Source organism: Manihot esculenta, chromosome 17 (genome assembly GCF_001659605.2).
Source record: "Manihot esculenta cultivar AM560-2 chromosome 17, M.esculenta_v8, whole genome shotgun sequence".
Lineage (NCBI taxonomy): Eukaryota > Viridiplantae > Streptophyta > Magnoliopsida > Malpighiales > Euphorbiaceae > Manihot > Manihot esculenta.
In genome coordinates, this window is record NC_035177.2 from 29,418,870 (window position 1) to 29,436,222 (window position 17,353).

The window sequence follows — 17,353 nt, forward strand, 5'->3', positions numbered from 1 at the left end:
AATGCAATTTCAGAGCTGGACTTTGAGCCCAACTACTGTAATCGGCCTCGAGGATTAAGACAAACACAGCGAAAGCTAAGAAAGGAGAAGCCCATTCCATGCATATAAATTCCAAAATTTCACATTCGCTGCCTGTCAAACTTCAACCTCTTGCAGAAATCTATGAAATTTTTAGTTGAAAATTGCCTGCTTTTGCCACCTAATTTCTTAAAAATTTCATTTTTTACTCTCTTATTCCACATTGGAATTGTCTGGTTGTAGACTTTTGAGATATATTCATATTTTAGTATTGGAGATTTTTATTTTTTTTTTTAAAAAGGTAGAAATAGGTAGTGGGTATTTTGTTTGCAAATTTTTCTTGGAAAAAAAAAAACGATTTTAAGGATTTTATAATTTTAATTTTTTTTCAATTCAATAAAATTCATAAAGTACCTAGCTAATGGCTGAAGGACATATTGTTCATATAATAGATTTTAGGCCGAGTAGTTGTTGATAAGCATATGATTTTGTATCCTAAATTCCTGACACGTATAATTCTATTTTATATAAGAAAGTTAAACATGATTGGCCAAAACCCAAAAGAAAAAAAAAAAAAAATTACCGACTTTTTAATACAAGGAACTTTAAGGGCATTATAGTACCAAACATTTGTACGAAGAAAGCCAACTACTTTACACCAAAGCATCATCTTCTCTCCTGTGTTAGAAAGATTCTCGTGTGAAATTATTAGCTTTCTTTACTAAAAAATTGAGTAGAAAATTATCATTACAATTAATTTAATCTTAATTAATTAATTATAGTTATCATCACTAACAACCATGATTAATTAAAGTAATCAATATCCATCCTTATCTGTGCTTCTCTGATTGGATTTATGCTGACGTTTCAATGCTGTCTTTGGACTCAAGTCTTCCCCCTTAAACTCAGGGTGAACTTTTGTCTCTATTAATCCTTATATATATATTTATTTATTTTTCTTACTAATTTTATATCAATCCAGTTGATTTGTATTCATAGCTGATAGTTTAATTTTCATGAGTTATTTACGTTTCTGAATTTTTTAAAAAATTTATGATATTTTTCGCTTTGAAGCATTTAACTTTACTCTTTCATACCTGATGATCGCCGGACTCCTACATCTGAGATAAGGTTGAACTCTAAAAAAAAATACATACTTAAGACCTACCAGGTTGTTCTCAAAGTAAACTAACCTCACGTTGTACGTCTCAGTCCGGTCAAGAGAATCAGGTCGGACAGACCTCACACAGGTCCATATAAAGAAAGTCTAGTACAGTGACGTGACAAGAGGAAGGGAAGCATGCCAAGTCACCTCGCAACCCTGTCCGCATGCATTTCGGGAGAATTAAATGGTTGTTTGGCGTAGAGAGAGGATCTGATATATCTGTGTGTATGGATTTTTGTGCGTACGGATCTGAGTGACAAACATATAACACTGTAACAGAGAAGCGATTAGAAATCATTAGCGGATAAAAAGAAAAAAAATAAAAGAGGAGAAACGTTTTTTTCTGCGGTTAAGTTTATACAATCACTATAAATCTTATTTTCTGAATTTCAGAACATCAACTGCTATTAAAAAATATAATTTTTTTATTAATTTTTGAATTAGATTCATCTTAAAAATATTAAATTAGATCCATATATATGGATTAGAGTATTTCTATGAAAGTGTATAAATACTTGAATTTAAAATTTTGTTACGAAATAAATCCAAAATTGAAAAAAAAAAAGTGGCAATAGACGTTTTCAACAAGTTGTCCTCTCATTATTAGTGGTGTCATGTAGATTCAAGTCATGACCAATAGCAAAAAAAAAATTTTAAAAAAAAAAAGTCATGACCTAGTTATTATTAGCAACATAAAGAAGATTGATTTGAAAATCATTATTTTTTTTTTCTTGATGTCTTTGTCAAGATGAGGAAAGCAACATTGAATTATGCAAAGAATCTAACGCGTTTCTTGGTCAATAATAAATAATTTTAAGTCACAAGTTTTATTAAAAAAAAAAGTTAAATGTCAAATCTCTATTATATAATATGATTTTTTATTTAACAAATTAGTTAATATACCTTAATAGCTTTTCCTAGTACCTATCTATATATCTTGTTATAATTATTTAAAAATTTTCAAAAAGAAATGCTATTGAAAGTGATTTAGTCTTGGGAATTTAGTCGGCTCCTTTCTCAATTTTGATGTGCCTCTAGAAAGCTTCTTTGCCCTTTCGAGTGGGGAAGTCTCTCTCTACCCGATTCACTGTGGGTTTGTTCCCTTACAATCGGGTGAGGTGTATATATCTCAATTTTTGCTTGTTTTTTAGCAATACTTAAGATGGAAGACTCTTGATTGAGCTATATTTTTTTTCTCTTGTGTTATTGATTTTCATTTTTTCTTTTCATATTTTCGACTCTTAACCCATGAAATGTTAGATATTTAACAAATTATTTCAAAAGAATCAGAAAGACCGCTGGGTTTCTCCACCCCGGTCAAGGGCCAAGTCCGCGGTAATGGCTCATCATCCGAAAGCCCACACATCCCCTGCACTGACAGGTCAGGCCCATTCGATCCTCGATACCAGGCCCCCTCTGAATTTCTCAACCAAGTCGGCCCAGCCTTCACTGCTTCTCGGGCCGACCCCCTTTGAGCCCAGTTTTGTTCCTATCTTCCGGCCCAGCCCGGAATCAGGAGGATGATTCATCCACCTGCCTTGTGGGCCTATTTACACACGTACAGAGAGAATCAAAAGCCGTTACGCATGGAGCAGAGATCTGATTCCCTCGTACGACCGTATCAACGTAGCAGGGACAGGTGGACCAATGATATACGTTCTATTAGCACGTCACTAGCAGACAAAAGGAAACATATAAAATGAGAAATACTCTCCTCTATGTCGAGGCTTTTTAGTTTTACAGAACCCATTGTAAACCCTATTTCTCTGGATCTCAGATCATCAAATCATAAATAATTTAAAATATTTTGAAATAAGTTACAGATTTTAAGTTGTTAAAAACATTTTTTCCACTCTAAATTATCTTAATCTTTATCCTAACTAAACCAGATTTTTTAGTTGATTTTGTGGATATCTTGAATCTTTATCTTAACTGAATAATATTTTTATCTGATATTGTGGATTTGAATAATGATAAACACTATGAATAGCAATGCATTTACGTGTTATGGGTACACACAAAAACCAAATACTTCTCTTTTCTCTCTACTGCTTCTTCTTTATTTCTGGATAATTAATAATTGTACTTGTAATTCAGAAGGCTTGTTGAATCGTGGAGGATATTCAACCGTAGGCGAATTATCTTTAAGGATAGTGATTATTATTACGCCTCAAGCAATATTTTACTCATCTTTCATTTATTTTCTATATCTTTTTCTACCATTTTCCAACATGACACTCGCATGATTTTTGTTCAGCAAGTAGCGGTGAAGTAGTGACTCAGCTCTTCAATTAAATTACATGTTGCTTCTCGTAGTTTTGGGTGATATAACCGCCCCCGATACGGACTCCTCGTTTCATTTCATTAGCTTTTACTCAACTTGAGTCTTGACTATTTCATTGGCTCCTCCTTAGCTTTGGTCATGATCAGGTTGTTTAGAGCTTGCCATTGATTGTCTTTTCTCTTGTCTTCTGATGAGTTGCATGTAGTTTTTCTTGACCATAAATATTATAGTCATCTCATCTAGAGGTTGAATTTTTGTTTCTCAATGATGGCTCATCCTAGTATTAATGGATATGTATTTTTATATCCTTATCAGGAAAATTATAATTTTCTAACATGTAGTGCAAGAACACAAATCTTGACTTCTCTTACGTCCTTGCCAGGAAAATTACACCTTACTATCATTTCCATCCTTTTACTTTTTTTTTTCTCACATCTTTTTCATTCATCAATTTAATTCATAAAACTCGGCTTAAAATCCAACCTACCTTTGTATTTATCCAAACACAATTTAAAATTTATTATCTCAACTTTTTTTAATTAAGTGCAAATAATAATTAAAATGCAAAATTTTATGCACAATGCATTCCCATATAGAATTTCTCATCAATTTTAGTTTACTTCTATTAGTTTCTTTTCAAATAGCAATATAGCATGTTGTGGGTATAAAATTTTAATTTTATATTTTAATTATAATATTAGGTAATAAGTATCAATTTAAAATTAAAATGTAAAAATGAATAAATATTAGATTTATTTTCAATTTTTTAAAACTTTTTCCTGAAAATATATTAATACATAAACCTTACATGATTTTTAAAAAAATAATTTTATGATTTAATGGCACTTTGAATGATTGAAAAAAAAATTACATGAATATTTGAAAATATGGCATAGCTTGCATTTAAGTACAAAAATGCCCTAATATTGACTCTTTCAAACTAAGCAATAATATTCAACAAACACACACTCTTATCATTTATTTTCTTTCCAATAGCCGGTTCCACCTCATAACAAATTATTAAATAATATCCTTATATAATAATAATTAAATATTAACAATTAATAATAAAAAAATTTATATAAAACTGATATGACAAAATATTTGGCTAAGGTGTATCATAAATTATTACATGACAAGAGTTTAGTAAGTTATGATATACGATCGCAAAAGTCTCACCCATAAAAAAGAAGGTTTGAACATAATAACACTAAGTATTTAAAATGTAAAGGTTCATTCTCTTTTAAGTTGGTCGAATTTTTTACGGAATAAAATTAATATAGTACATATTTGTTACGTCTATAATTGTGAAATTTTTTATTCATTAATCGATATCAGTAAAATTTTTAAAAATTTCGATAACTGCTCCATTTCCTTACAATATAAAAATAAATATATTTAGAATTTAAGATATACATTTTTACACTACTATTATTAAATTTTAACTAATTCATTATATCTATTTATTTATAAATTTATTGACTTAAATGTTGGAATGGCTATTGTAAGTATCAATCACCCACACTATTTTTTCACAGATTAATCAATTAGAATTCAGTCTCATTTCAACCATATTAAAGAAAAAAAGATTTTCTATTAAACTGTATAATAATATATTGCAATATGAGGATAATTTTAATTGCTAAATTCTATTTCATTTTTTAGTTAAGACTGGAATGGGATTAAATTATTAAGATAATATTCAATTGTGGTCCAATCTGTTTTATGATTTTTTTTTAAGAAAAAGACTGAGCTGGGCTCTTAAAGGAGGGTGCTTTCAAACCAATTCAGAATTATGAACATGGATTATCACAAACTTGAATTTGACCAATTCAAGTCCAAGCAACTTATTTCATTCAAAACGGTGTTGACTATGTTTACTTACATATATTTTTATAATAAAAAAATAATATAGTACATTAAAATATCAGAACTAAAACCAAAAATTTTGTAAATATTTTAAAATTAAGAGAATAATTAATAAATTATTTTATAATACAGAAACAAAATAATAATTTCATGGGAGACCGACCTCAAGGTAATGAGCCGCTATACAGACGCCCCTTTCCATGACCGGTTTTTTGAGGCCCGAAATCCTTCAGAATATAAATTCTTCTTACAAGCTTCCTAGTTTATTGGAACTTTTGAGGTTGCCACTTGCTAATAAGCACAAACTAACTATCTTCAATCTCATATTTGATTTATTTGAAAATTAACCCTGACCTTAACTCTTTTCGAAGATAAATTAAATTAAGCAAAATTCATCCTGTTTATGACCCTAAAGAATAGCTTTGGCTGAGGAGTAACGGTTAAAAAGAAAAAGGCCAGTGGAGTTTTTCCTTTTCTTCTTTTTTTTTTTTTAAATTTCTGTAACTCTAATGGGTCAGTACTGTAATCTCGTGTCCTAGCCTCTGAGGCAATAAACAAGAAAAAGGCATCGCCGTTTTTGTTATTCGTGTAAACGCTTTGAAATTCCAGCCGTTGTCCAGAGAGAGAGAGAGAGAGAGAGGGGGGAGGGACAGAGAGGAGAGAATCAAGAATCAACCCAACATCAATTGAAGTGAAAACCCACCCCCAGATTCTTTCAAATTTTCCTTTTTGCCCTTCCAATTCAACCTTCAAAACTTTGTTGCTTTCTTCTTCTCTGGCCTCTCCTGATAAGTCTCTCTTCCTCTGTCTTTCAAAGACGACCATGTTTGGAGAGAAACAACATCTCTCCAACGTTGAGGCAGAAAGCTCACAAAACCAAGCAGTCCCAAAAGAGAAAATAAGTTTGTCTCACAAGGGGATTGATTTTCTCGCGGAGTCTAAGATGGGTTTCGATGGGTTTGCCTCAAAACCTCAGGAGCTTACTCTCAGCTACCTTTGTGAAAATCCCAAATTTGGCTCCACTCAAAAGGGCAAAGAAGTGATCTTTTCAGAGAATTCAAATCAAGATGAGAAGTGGGTAGAGAGAGATTTCATGAATCTCAGTGAAACCAAATCCAATTCTTCTTCAAAAAGGGAAGTTCAAGAAGAAGAAGGTATTGAGAGGGAGAATTCCTCCAGAGACAAGAAGCCAAAGCTAGAAAGTACTTTGAATCTTTCTCTAGCTTTGCCTGATGTATCTCTCTCTCTAACTGCATCAAATGCATTGCAAAATGCTGAGCCTGTGATTAAGCCGAAGCCTAGCAGGAGTATACAGTCCTTAGGTGCCGCACCATCAAATAACAACACACAGACAACTTGTTCTAACGATTTCACCGCAGTTTCACTTTCGTACTCGTATTCTCACCCATTTTCACACAATCCTAGTTGCTCCTTGACCCGTAACTCAACTGAGAATTATGATTATTCTGTAGGAAGAGATGATCAAATTTGGTGTGGAGGGGAAGGGACTAATGGATCGGTTCATAGTCGGTTTAGGCCTATTGGAGATGGGCTTGTTGCTTTGAACAATAACAATCATGGAGGCGGTGGCAATGGAGGATTTTCTATGATGCAGGGTCATCGTGTAACGAATAAGGATTCGTGTAATAACAGTCTCTATAGAACTGCTAGTTCTGACAATCTTTCATTTTTCCCATCTGAATTGCCCGCTAAGCCCCGTTTAGATGCTTATTCAGGTGATTCTAGGAGAAGGGATTCGGAGAATATGAGAGGTGTGGAGGGTGTAGATGGAGGAGGAAAGGTAGGGCTGAGCATTCGGTCGGTTCGGTTCAAAACCGAACCGAACCGAAATAACCGAAAACCGAATTGCAGTATTTTACATAAACCGAACCGAACCGAATAAGAGGGATAACCGAATCGAACCGATTTGATTCGGTTCGGTTCGGTTCGGTCGGTTCAATCGATTGAACCGATTTTTAAAAAAAAAATAATAACAGTTAACATAATCTAGAATAGAATACTTCACGGCCATGAGTTTACATCAACAATCAAGAGCAGAGCACACACTTGAACAATCAATAACACAAATTCAACAATCAATAGTACACAAATTCAACCAAGAGTACATAAATTCAACAATCAACAGCAAATCACAAATATTTACTTAGCTTCTACGGTTGACTCAAGTTCAACAGCACGCCGTGGCACTGGCAGGCAACCATGTCCGACACAACCGAGGGCTGGAGGCGCGAGTGGCACTCTTGGTCCCGGAGTCTGGTCCACGAACTGTGAAAGGCTCAAGGCTGGAAGCGCGACACAGAGACTCGGAGAGGACTGAGGGCTGTGGAATAAGCACGACCAAATTGCCGACTGCCCGATGATGCGTGGAGAGCCAATAGAGAGCAACGGCCGACGCCGATGATTGCGTGGAAAGAGAGACTAAAGATCGGTGAAGATCGACGATGGTGAATCAGTCCAGTCGAGAGGAGAGTGGAGGCACATCACATGCGCGAGAATCTCGCGACGAGATGCGTGCGTGGCTCTACTACTCAGAAAGAGACCGGAGGCTGGACGGTGGACGGTGGACGGTGGATGGTGGAACTGCCGCTGGAACTTGGATGGAACTCAGAGGCGAGGCACGTTGAGAGGTGAGGGCGTTAGGTTTAGGGGTGGGTGAGCACAGAGATAGAGATGCACGCACGGAGAGAGAAATTTGTTTTAAATTTAGGCAAAGGAAGGGAAGGGAAGGGAAATAGGGAATTAGGAAACTACTCAAACGACGTAGTATAAGTGATTTCGGTTCGGTTCGGTCTAATCGAAATTTTTACGTCTAAAACCGAACCGAACCGAAATCACCGATTTTTTTAAAATTTCAAACCGAACCGAACCGAAAAAAAAATAAAACCGAACCAAAATTTCAAATCGGTTCGGTTCGGTCGGTTATTTCGGTTTAAACCGAATTCTGCTCAGCCCTAAGGAAAGGCACGAAAGCTCTCTAGACCAGAGAGAATTCTTCGTGAAATTGTATCGGAGTCTATTCCTGTTATGGCTCAGATAATTCAGGAGCTGGCCGATGAAACATTAGACTCTACCAAGGAGTACTTAAAGAATCTCATTGTGATGCCTGAAAAGAGAGAAGAATTAATAGGTCTTCAACACAGACTTGAGAGAAGATCTGATCTTTCTAAGGAGGCTCTCTCCAAATGCCAAAAGGACCAGCTAGAGATTTTGGTTGCAGTGAAAATGGGGCTGGCAAGTTTTATGTCTGGGAAAATTAGGCTTCCAGCAAATGAATTGGTGGAAATTTTCTTGTATATGAGGTGTAGGAATGCGACTTGCAAGAGTATATTGCCTGTCGATGATTGTGACTGTAAGTTTTGCAGTGCAAACAAGGGATTTTGCAGCTCCTGCATGTGTCCAGTATGTATGAATTTTGACTGTGCTAATAATACTTGCAGTTGGGTTGGGTGTGATGTTTGTTCCCATTGGTGTCATGCTGCTTGTGGTATTCAAAAAAATCTCATTAGGCCAGGTCCTAGCTTGAAGGGGCCAAAAGGGACTACAGAGATGCAATTTCACTGCATTGGGTGTAATCATGCTTCAGAAATGTTTGGATTTGTCAAGGATGTGTTTGTTTGCTGTGCAAAGGATTGGGGTCTGGAGACCCTAATCAAAGAACTCGACTGTGTGAGGAGGATTTTCAAAGGAAGTGATGATTTTAAGGGCAAGGAGTTGCATGTTAAAGCTGGGGAGCTGCTCTCCAAGCTTGAGAGTAAAATTGTATCTCCTTCGGATGCCTGTAACATCATTATTCAGTTCTTCAACTGTAAGTTCCCTAACTTTGAACTTCTGCTTTGCCATGAAATTTGCCTTCTTTTTCTTGTTGCTTGAATTATGATATTATCCTAGTCTGCAAATCAGAATTCTTCTATTGTGATGCTGATCTCTGATATCTGAAACTAAGAATTTCGTTAGATATGGATAATTAGTGCTTGATTTTCTGTTGCCTTTCTCATTGTGGACAGAGCTTTGTTGCTTAAACTTGCATATTTCTTTTGGACACTAAGTAACTTCTCACTTGAAGGGTAGGAGCCATTTATAAATCCTCCAAATTGAATCAGATGGGAAATAAAGCTTCAGTTTCATTGATATACTGATGCAGTTATCAGTGGGTGAATTGCTGAAATTGAAACAAGGGAATGAAGAACATAGCAGTATAAATGACATTAATACAACTAAAGACCAAACCATGGAAGAAACTTCAAATGGTTTTGTTGTAAATAGAACGTATGACAATTAACAGCCAATCAAAGAATCTGAAACATCTGTAGCATTAAGTTCATAAAGTATACAACTTCTATGAGGAGAACCACTAAAGACATCAAAGATTATCCGGGGCAATTTTTATACATTATAAAAGTTGATTCTGGTAGGCCCCGCATGGTCCCAGCTTGACCAACCGTTGGATTGCATTTTTTCATATTCACAACAGTTGCACCATGAATTATTCTTGAAACAGAGCGTTGAAAGCATTAACACGACTGAAATGAGTACAAAAAGGTTAGTTACTTTTACAGGCTGGGAGTTGCAATGTCATTGCAACCAAAGCCAAATCAGATAAAACATTTACCAAATGCATGACAAGTTAATCACCAAGCTGTCCTTTTTTTTTCATTCATTGTTGGAGCTTCTGTCAGTCTGTGTTGGCTCATTGGGCCAAACTAGGGTACAAGAATAATGAAATACGCGATCAACTGCAGTAGTCAATTATACTAATTTTAAGTTGTTGTCTCCATCTGTTTGATGAGGCAAATCTCCCTAGATGCCAATGGATTGAGGCCAATTGAGGTCAAGGTAATTTGAACATTGAATAGAAGAAGGTTTTAATAATAAGTTTGTTTTTTCAGCATACTAGTCGACAAGGAAATAACTAGGTGTTTTTGGCATAGGTGGGTGAATAAACAGTCCAGCATTGATACCCAGTTAATGATATGATTGTTAGCCAATAGAAATATTTGATCTTAGTAGTGAATAGGTTTCTTTCAAAATGCCTTCTTATTTGGTGTTCAAATGGTATCCCTGATTGGAGATAAGAATGTAGTCTAGTTTGGCAGTAGGCTAGTGTGGGGGAGACTGTGTATGTATAATAGAACCTTGAAGCTCAAGTTTGATTGTAATTTTGCATAAAGGAAAAAGCTCAAGGTTAGCCTTCCTCAGTTAACCCCAGGCATAGATGCTTCACTTGAACTGCTTGTGGAAGAAGGCTTCCTGAAGATGATGGAAATAGGCTAAAGATATGTGCCAAAAGGGAATCGACAGTGTTAAGTTTTTCCTGATTTTGCGATTTTCCCTATTACGGGAAATTCAGGTCACATGCTTCCTATGGCTCAAGAATGGTTCGAAATATTTTTGGATGGAACTTGGAAGCAAATCTTGGATGGTTAAATAACTCTTCCATAGTGTTTGCTGCAACTAACACTTCTTTTTCAGTCAGTTTTTTCTTTTCGGAGATCTTTAATCATGTGTTTTGTCTGATAGGTCTAGGCATGCATGAGTTTCGTTTATAAAGTTCACTAGGTTGTCATGCATTGTAGATGCCTGACATTGCAGTTGCTCTATGCCTTCTGAAGAGAACTTGGGAGTCGAGACACTCCTTTACGACTCTCTCTCCTACGGAAATAGAGTCATTATGAGTTAGCTCAGGTGGAGAGCAGTTTCAACTGGAACAAAATCCCTGTGCTCCATGGTGCTTGACCTGTAAAATTTTGAGCAAAAATCTGGTCAGATTCAGTCAGAATGTTGCGTCCTTATGTTTTCCTATATTTTTGGCTGCTGGTGGGTGGGGGAAGGTAAAGATATCATATTCAGATGAATAATTATAATGAGAAACGCAAATGTTCTGATAATCCACCTTCTGATATTAGATTGTAGTGGAGATGGTGGCTTTTGTTGACCACAGTCCTGATGTGCATAAATGCTCCATATTTTTTGCTGGATTTCTGGCCTTAACTAGGAAATGCAAACTTCCTGATCGGTTCCTAGACAGTTAATAAATCACCATTTGGTTTTCTCTAGACTGTCTACTTCATCAGTCTCCCATAATTTTTCACGGTGAATTCTTTATTTATTTTAAAATTTTGGATTGCATTATGGTCAACATCTGGTTCTTAATGTTATTCTTTGGCATTTTTAGGTGCAGACAGTATTTCTGATTTTCCTGCTTCTGGCATGTCTGCAAAAGAATTAATGCCAACCGAAGCTAGTCTTAGAAAAGATAATGCTTCTATACCAGCCGCCACTTCCCTTCATCCAAAATATGCTTTATACAATATGAGCTCTTCAAGTGACCGGCGTGATTCACTCTCAAACGATCTCCACAGAAATAACATCAAGGCTGCACTCCTTGGTGACCTAAAAATCAATGATGAGTTTCAGTTTGGAAAGCTGTCAAAGAAAGATGGACTCGAGAGCTTAGAAAGCATAGTACGGATCAAAGAAGCAGAAGCCAGAATGTTCCAGAGCAAGGCAGATGAAGCACGAAGAGAGGCAGAAGGCTACAGGAGGATGATTCGGGCAAAATCTGAGAAGTTGGAAGAAGAGTATGCAGAGAAGCTTGCAAAACTGTGTTTGCAGGAGACTGAGGAAAGGCGGAGGAAAAAATTGGATGAACTGAAGGTTTTAGAAAATTCGCATTCTGACTACTACAACATGAAGTTAAGAATGCAAGCAGAGATTGCTGGTTTGCTGGAAAGAATGGAGGCCACAAAACAAAAATGGGTGTAATCTAATCCTATCTACCCTTTTCTTTTATTTTTGTAACAGAGATCAACTTATAGTTGTGTAATTTTGTTTACCTCTTCACCCACCATCAACTTAAGCTTGTTTCTCCAGATGCTAAAAGGCATGGTTTTTTCAGTTTCAAATTTCCAGCTTTGGAAGTTCATGTCTTTATTGGAAAGAGCAATGAGAAACCAGGAGGAAAAAGAAAATTGTTGTTTGTATATTTCAGTTAGTTTTTGTCCTGTTGGATTTCATAGAACATGAAATGGGACAAAAAGGGTGCATATGCACAAATGGGTAATTGCATTATAGGGTGAAGGTATTAAAAAGGGCAAATCCTAGCATTGTTGTATGGAAACAAATAGATATGGACAATATCCTGTCCTAGTTTCTGCTTCTGATCTCCATTCATGTTCTATTCACTGGATTCATGCATTTGCCCTTGTTCTTGAACCACAAATGTTGGCTTAAACAATCTCATTGATCCGAATTAATTTGAATTTACGGCATGTAGCTCCTTGCCCAATCTCTCCCAACAATCGATTTCGAGAGAATCATATCATTCCATTTCATTTTTCGAGTTTTTATGAATATTATATCATTCCATTTCATTTTTAGAGTTTTTATGAATATTATTATAGTAGATGATCCTGCATATAAAATAGAAAATTAGGCATGTTAGTATATGTTTATTCTTTTTCTGCTACTTGTGAAAGGAACATAAGAAGTGATTGGCACCATTTTGAAGATTTTCTGAGAGAATTTTTATGGAAGAAACATCAGCAACTTGGTTTTGACTAGACAACAATGATTTGGGACCATTAAAAATTGCCTGCAATGGTGGCTTCTCTTTCTCTTTATCATTACTAATTAGTGCTCTTGTGTCAAATTGCACTTTGACATTATGACTCTGTGGGCCATCACCACTAATGCCATGACCTTTGATTACTTGAATAGTAATACATCAAAGATAATGAAAAGACTGGCAACAAGTTTTAATCAGTACTTTTGTATAATTTGGCACTAATTTCAAAGGATAATGTTAATTATAATTATAAATTTAATTGAAACAAGAATATGGTAGGATTTTTTCCTTTTGGATATCATCGAGATTTTGAAATAGAATGTAGATTTAAAATTCATCAAGACTTTCTAAAACAGACCGGTTCATCGTCACATTCTCTAACCCGTGTTCAGAGCATGTCAGACTGACTACACACACAGATTTGCTAGATGATAGATTAGCCCGATGACACGACAAGAGGTAGGAGAGCAGACTCAGTTATCTCATAGCTCTTTTAAGTATGCACGCCGGGATAAATTAAATGGTTGTCTGATAAAGAGAGATATGCCGGTATATCCATATGTACGGGTCTAAGTGACAGAAACAAGTGGCACAGTAACATGAAGTGGTTATGCGTCACTATAGATAAAAGGAAAAAAATAAAAAAAATAAAAGGGAATGGATGATTTTCCTAATAAGTTTGCTCGTATGTTTTAAATCTATTTTTTGGATTTAAGAATATCAAAATAAATTAGTTTAAAAGAAAATTAAAATCAATGAAATTTAACCCTCTATTGTAACTTAATCAATAAATTATAAATCCCCTTTTATTTTTAATTGAACAGACATTCAACAACAAATGGTAACAATTTTATTTTTTTTTCAGATCAAAGAAGACATGTTGAATGAAGAGATCTCAAAATTGGATGGCCAGTAATCAGAATCCTCGGCCCTGAGGAAGGAAACCGCTAAGGCCAACGCCAATTGCAAAGAGAACAAGCAAGAGACCAGTGAAGTTCACAATAAGGCCTTCTTGGTTTAAGGTTTTGAACCTCTGAAGCAGACCAGTCTGTGCTGTGCAAATAGCAAGAAAGAATATAAACATTCCTCCAAAAACATGCCATGGCATATATGAGGCTTTTGCCGACATTTCTGCCCCAGGGAACACATATGAGAAGAACCCTAACACCCACTGCAACACACATCATAAAGCATTTGGTCAATTTCCAACACAATCCCAATTTAAACTTTCGAGTACTAATAATTTCACATGGGATCCGCTTATTGATATATATGGTCCACCGTATATTGGGTTTAGGCGAGAACTGCCCAAAATCCATAAGTTACTTCACCTTCAAAAACTTCCTTAAACCCATTATCATGATTCAATTATCAATTAATATCTTGAATACATTGAAGTGTAAATCTAGAAAATAATTACCTGTAGACCAAAGAGGGAGATGGTAATTATGCCCAGCCAGGAATGCAAAGTAACCATATCTTTAGCTCCAATCTCATGCTTATACTTAAAAGCTGTATAAACACCCAAAGCTCCAGCCACCATTGCTATCAGATGCAACACTAAGTGAACTGCCTTTTGAACCTTTCTTTTTGCTGGTATTGTCTTGTAAGCCATAATAGCTACCTCAAATGAAATTAATTATCAACTTTTGTTATTTTTAATCAAGTAATTAGGTTAATGATCAGGATCCTCTCTTACCTTCTCCTGTTACGAGTATGAATCCAACTATCATTAGAAACGTGTGCACCTGTGCATTAAAAACTAATTAGCTAAACCCTTGAACTCTTGAACTACTAAGAGCCTGTTCGACGCTTATTGAGTTTGGAAGCCAGTTTAGAAAAACCTATTTTGTTATTTTGGTGTTGTTATGTTAACAACAGTTCTAACAGTAATGCCAAATAGAATCTAAGAAAGTTCGTTCACGAAACTTACGTTCAAAATCTTTATTTTGGTATGTGATACGAAAGCAAAGCCTTCCTCGAAGTGTAGGAGCCAAACAAGCACGAGAGTGGCGACAGCTACGAGTATGAGATGAGCAAGCATGGTTACTGGTGTAGCAGAGACTTGGTAACTGCGACTTTTAGTTGGCATTGTAATAATCTTGCAACTCTATAGCTTATGACTTAAGACAAAAAAGACAGCTTAGAAAAGGAAGAGATGAGTTTTATATGAATCTTGACGTTGGTAATGATGATTTAGTAATAGTTTGGGAAGAACAAAGTGATGCATTTGTTTCTATTAGCTAGGAGGATGTGTGAGATTATTTTCTGATCCAATGCTTCCAAAATTTTTGTTCTTTGACACGGGCTAAGAATTATAAAGTTGACAAGAAAGATATTGCCGTCAAATTGGTAAAAGCCGGACGGCCGGCCGGCAGGAAATATTTGACACATGATATATAAATATCAAATAAAGTGTGAAGTGTGTAATCAGTGATAATGATAAGGTTGGATGATAATAAAGAAAATAATATGTTAAAAATGAATAAAATTACAATAATAATTTACAATTTCTAAAAATTTAGATAAAAATATTTTTTCATATGTTAAAACATCAATTATTTCAAGATCAGTAAACTATTTCACTTCCTTTTTATATTTTGTCTTTATTGAGACTTGACGGTATTTAATAAAACTTCTCCATAATTACTTCAAAAAAATATATATATTTATCTTCAACAATCAATACAATTGTTACATTTGCAAAAGGGTTAAAAGAAAGAAACAAGCATTATTGCTATTACTGTATTACAATATATCAATCCAATATATATGCAAATATTAAAAAAAAAAGACACAAATCAGAAAAAAAGAAAAAAAAAAAGAAGAAAGAATAACAATGATAATCATATAAATCATTTGATGAGATAATAATGAGAATTAAATAATTATCACACGTAACGGGCGAGAGCAACTGAGAGATCGACGAAAACGCCAAAGAGAAGAATGAATAATCCAGTGAAGTTCATCAAATGATTTTCACGAGTATGTTTCTGCTGCATGGATGCAGATTTCTCCATCAACCCAGTTAGAGCTGCACAAACAGCCATGTAAAGGAGAGCCCTACCTCCACAAATATGCCATGGAAGCATGCTTTGCTTAGTTTCTGAAGGCTGTGGAACAATAAATGTGAACAATCCAAAGAGCCATTGCAAACCAAACAAGCAGAAGGTCCCTATCCCAATCCAAGAATGTAAACTATACACATCCTCTACGTTTATCATGTCATGAAACTTGAAAACAGCACAAATCCCAACAATTCCGACACATATAGCTGTTAGATGAAGCATCATGTGGAAAAATTTCTGACCATTGTGTGACACTGGTACTGTCTTGTACACCATCATCGCTGCACACATACATTACAAAAATTTTAGCTGCAAAACAAAGCTCGCGTTTGAAAAAAAGATGAAAAACTAAACGTAGTACCTTCACCAACAAGAAAGATGAATCCGCAGAACATCAAAAACGGATGAACCTGCGGAGTTTATTCATTCACACTAATTATAAGATGAACCAAAGTTTATGAACAGATAGAGTAATTAATTAAGGTGATGAAGGAAATTATTTACATTGAAAACACGATCAACGTTGTCAGAATCATACTCAATTCCTCCACGATAATGCAACAACCAAATCAGCATGAGAATGAAAGCCAAGACACCGAACAAGTGTGCACCAATGGTTAGGCGAGAGGCAGATCGCCGGTAATGGTAGGTGACTAAACCGTCAGCCATTTGTGGGTTGGTGATGAACGAGAAATCAAAGGAAGGTGTTATAGACACAAGCTTACTGCCAGTGTTGAGCCAATGAGAGGTGCAGCGAGCTTATATATATAAAGAAAGAGAGACAAGTAGAAAGCCATTAAAGGGAAGAGAAATTATTACATGCATGGATCCTTATTCTTTGGATTTCTTGTCTGTTGGGTTTGGTATAGAATTATAGAATTTTTTTATGTATGTGTGAGAAAACTTTGTTCTTTAGAAAAGCATCATCCAGAAAAAACTTAAGCCAGCTCTAATTGGTTCTTCTTTAATTTGTGGTGTATGTGGGAAGCTATAGATCATTTTAGTAGCTTAACGAGATTTAATTTCTCCCTCCTTTTTTTGTTATTTCAGAAATTTTCCAAATTAATATGCATCAGAGCACACAGCAGCCACAATGCACTATGAATTTTTTTTTTCTTTCTTTAAAATGGAGATCGGGGATTGGAAAGTAGAACTTGATATCTCTTAAATTTACTCAGACGCGCTTATCACCACGTTAAATATATGAGTTTAATGCACCATATAGTTTAAAAAAATAAAAATAAAGATAACCAATGGATCATTACATGGGCTTGAGGCCCAAATTACAAGAGAACAAAAGCTCTAGACTACAGCACAAAATAGAATGAGCCTCTAGAGGCCCAAATCTAAGCCTACATGTTCTT

At 35.3% G+C, this 17,353-nt stretch overlaps 3 protein-coding genes across 3 annotated transcripts; 1 reads left to right on the forward strand and 2 right to left on the reverse strand.

Annotated features, from left to right (window-relative positions):
• The first annotated feature begins 5,905 nt into the window (after positions 1–5,905).
• On the forward strand, positions 5,906–12,337 carry LOC110604995 (protein OBERON 3). The gene is made up of 3 exons (XM_021743280.2): positions 5,906–7,137; positions 8,319–9,162; positions 11,530–12,337. Exons 1-3 carry the CDS (start codon positions 6,160–6,162, stop codon positions 12,117–12,119), a joined length of 2,412 nt encoding a protein of 803 aa, XP_021598972.1. The 5' UTR covers positions 5,906–6,159; the 3' UTR covers positions 12,120–12,337.
• Positions 12,338–13,695: 1,358 nt separating this feature from the next.
• LOC110604643 (probable ascorbate-specific transmembrane electron transporter 1) lies at positions 13,696–15,151 on the reverse strand. Its single transcript, XM_021742903.2, has 4 exons — positions 14,855–15,151; positions 14,621–14,669; positions 14,342–14,541; positions 13,696–14,092 (listed from the first exon to the last, which is right to left on the reverse strand). Exons 1-4 carry the CDS (start codon positions 15,011–15,013, stop codon positions 13,838–13,840), a joined length of 663 nt encoding a protein of 220 aa, XP_021598595.1. The 5' UTR covers positions 15,014–15,151; the 3' UTR covers positions 13,696–13,837.
• A 416-nt stretch (positions 15,152–15,567) lies between these two features.
• On the reverse strand, positions 15,568–16,735 carry LOC110605495 (probable transmembrane ascorbate ferrireductase 3). The gene is made up of 3 exons (XM_021744097.2): positions 16,494–16,735; positions 16,351–16,399; positions 15,568–16,270 (listed from the first exon to the last, which is right to left on the reverse strand). Exons 1-3 carry the CDS (start codon positions 16,656–16,658, stop codon positions 15,813–15,815), a joined length of 672 nt encoding a protein of 223 aa, XP_021599789.1. The 5' UTR covers positions 16,659–16,735; the 3' UTR covers positions 15,568–15,812.
• Between the last annotated feature and the right edge of the window lie 618 nt (positions 16,736–17,353).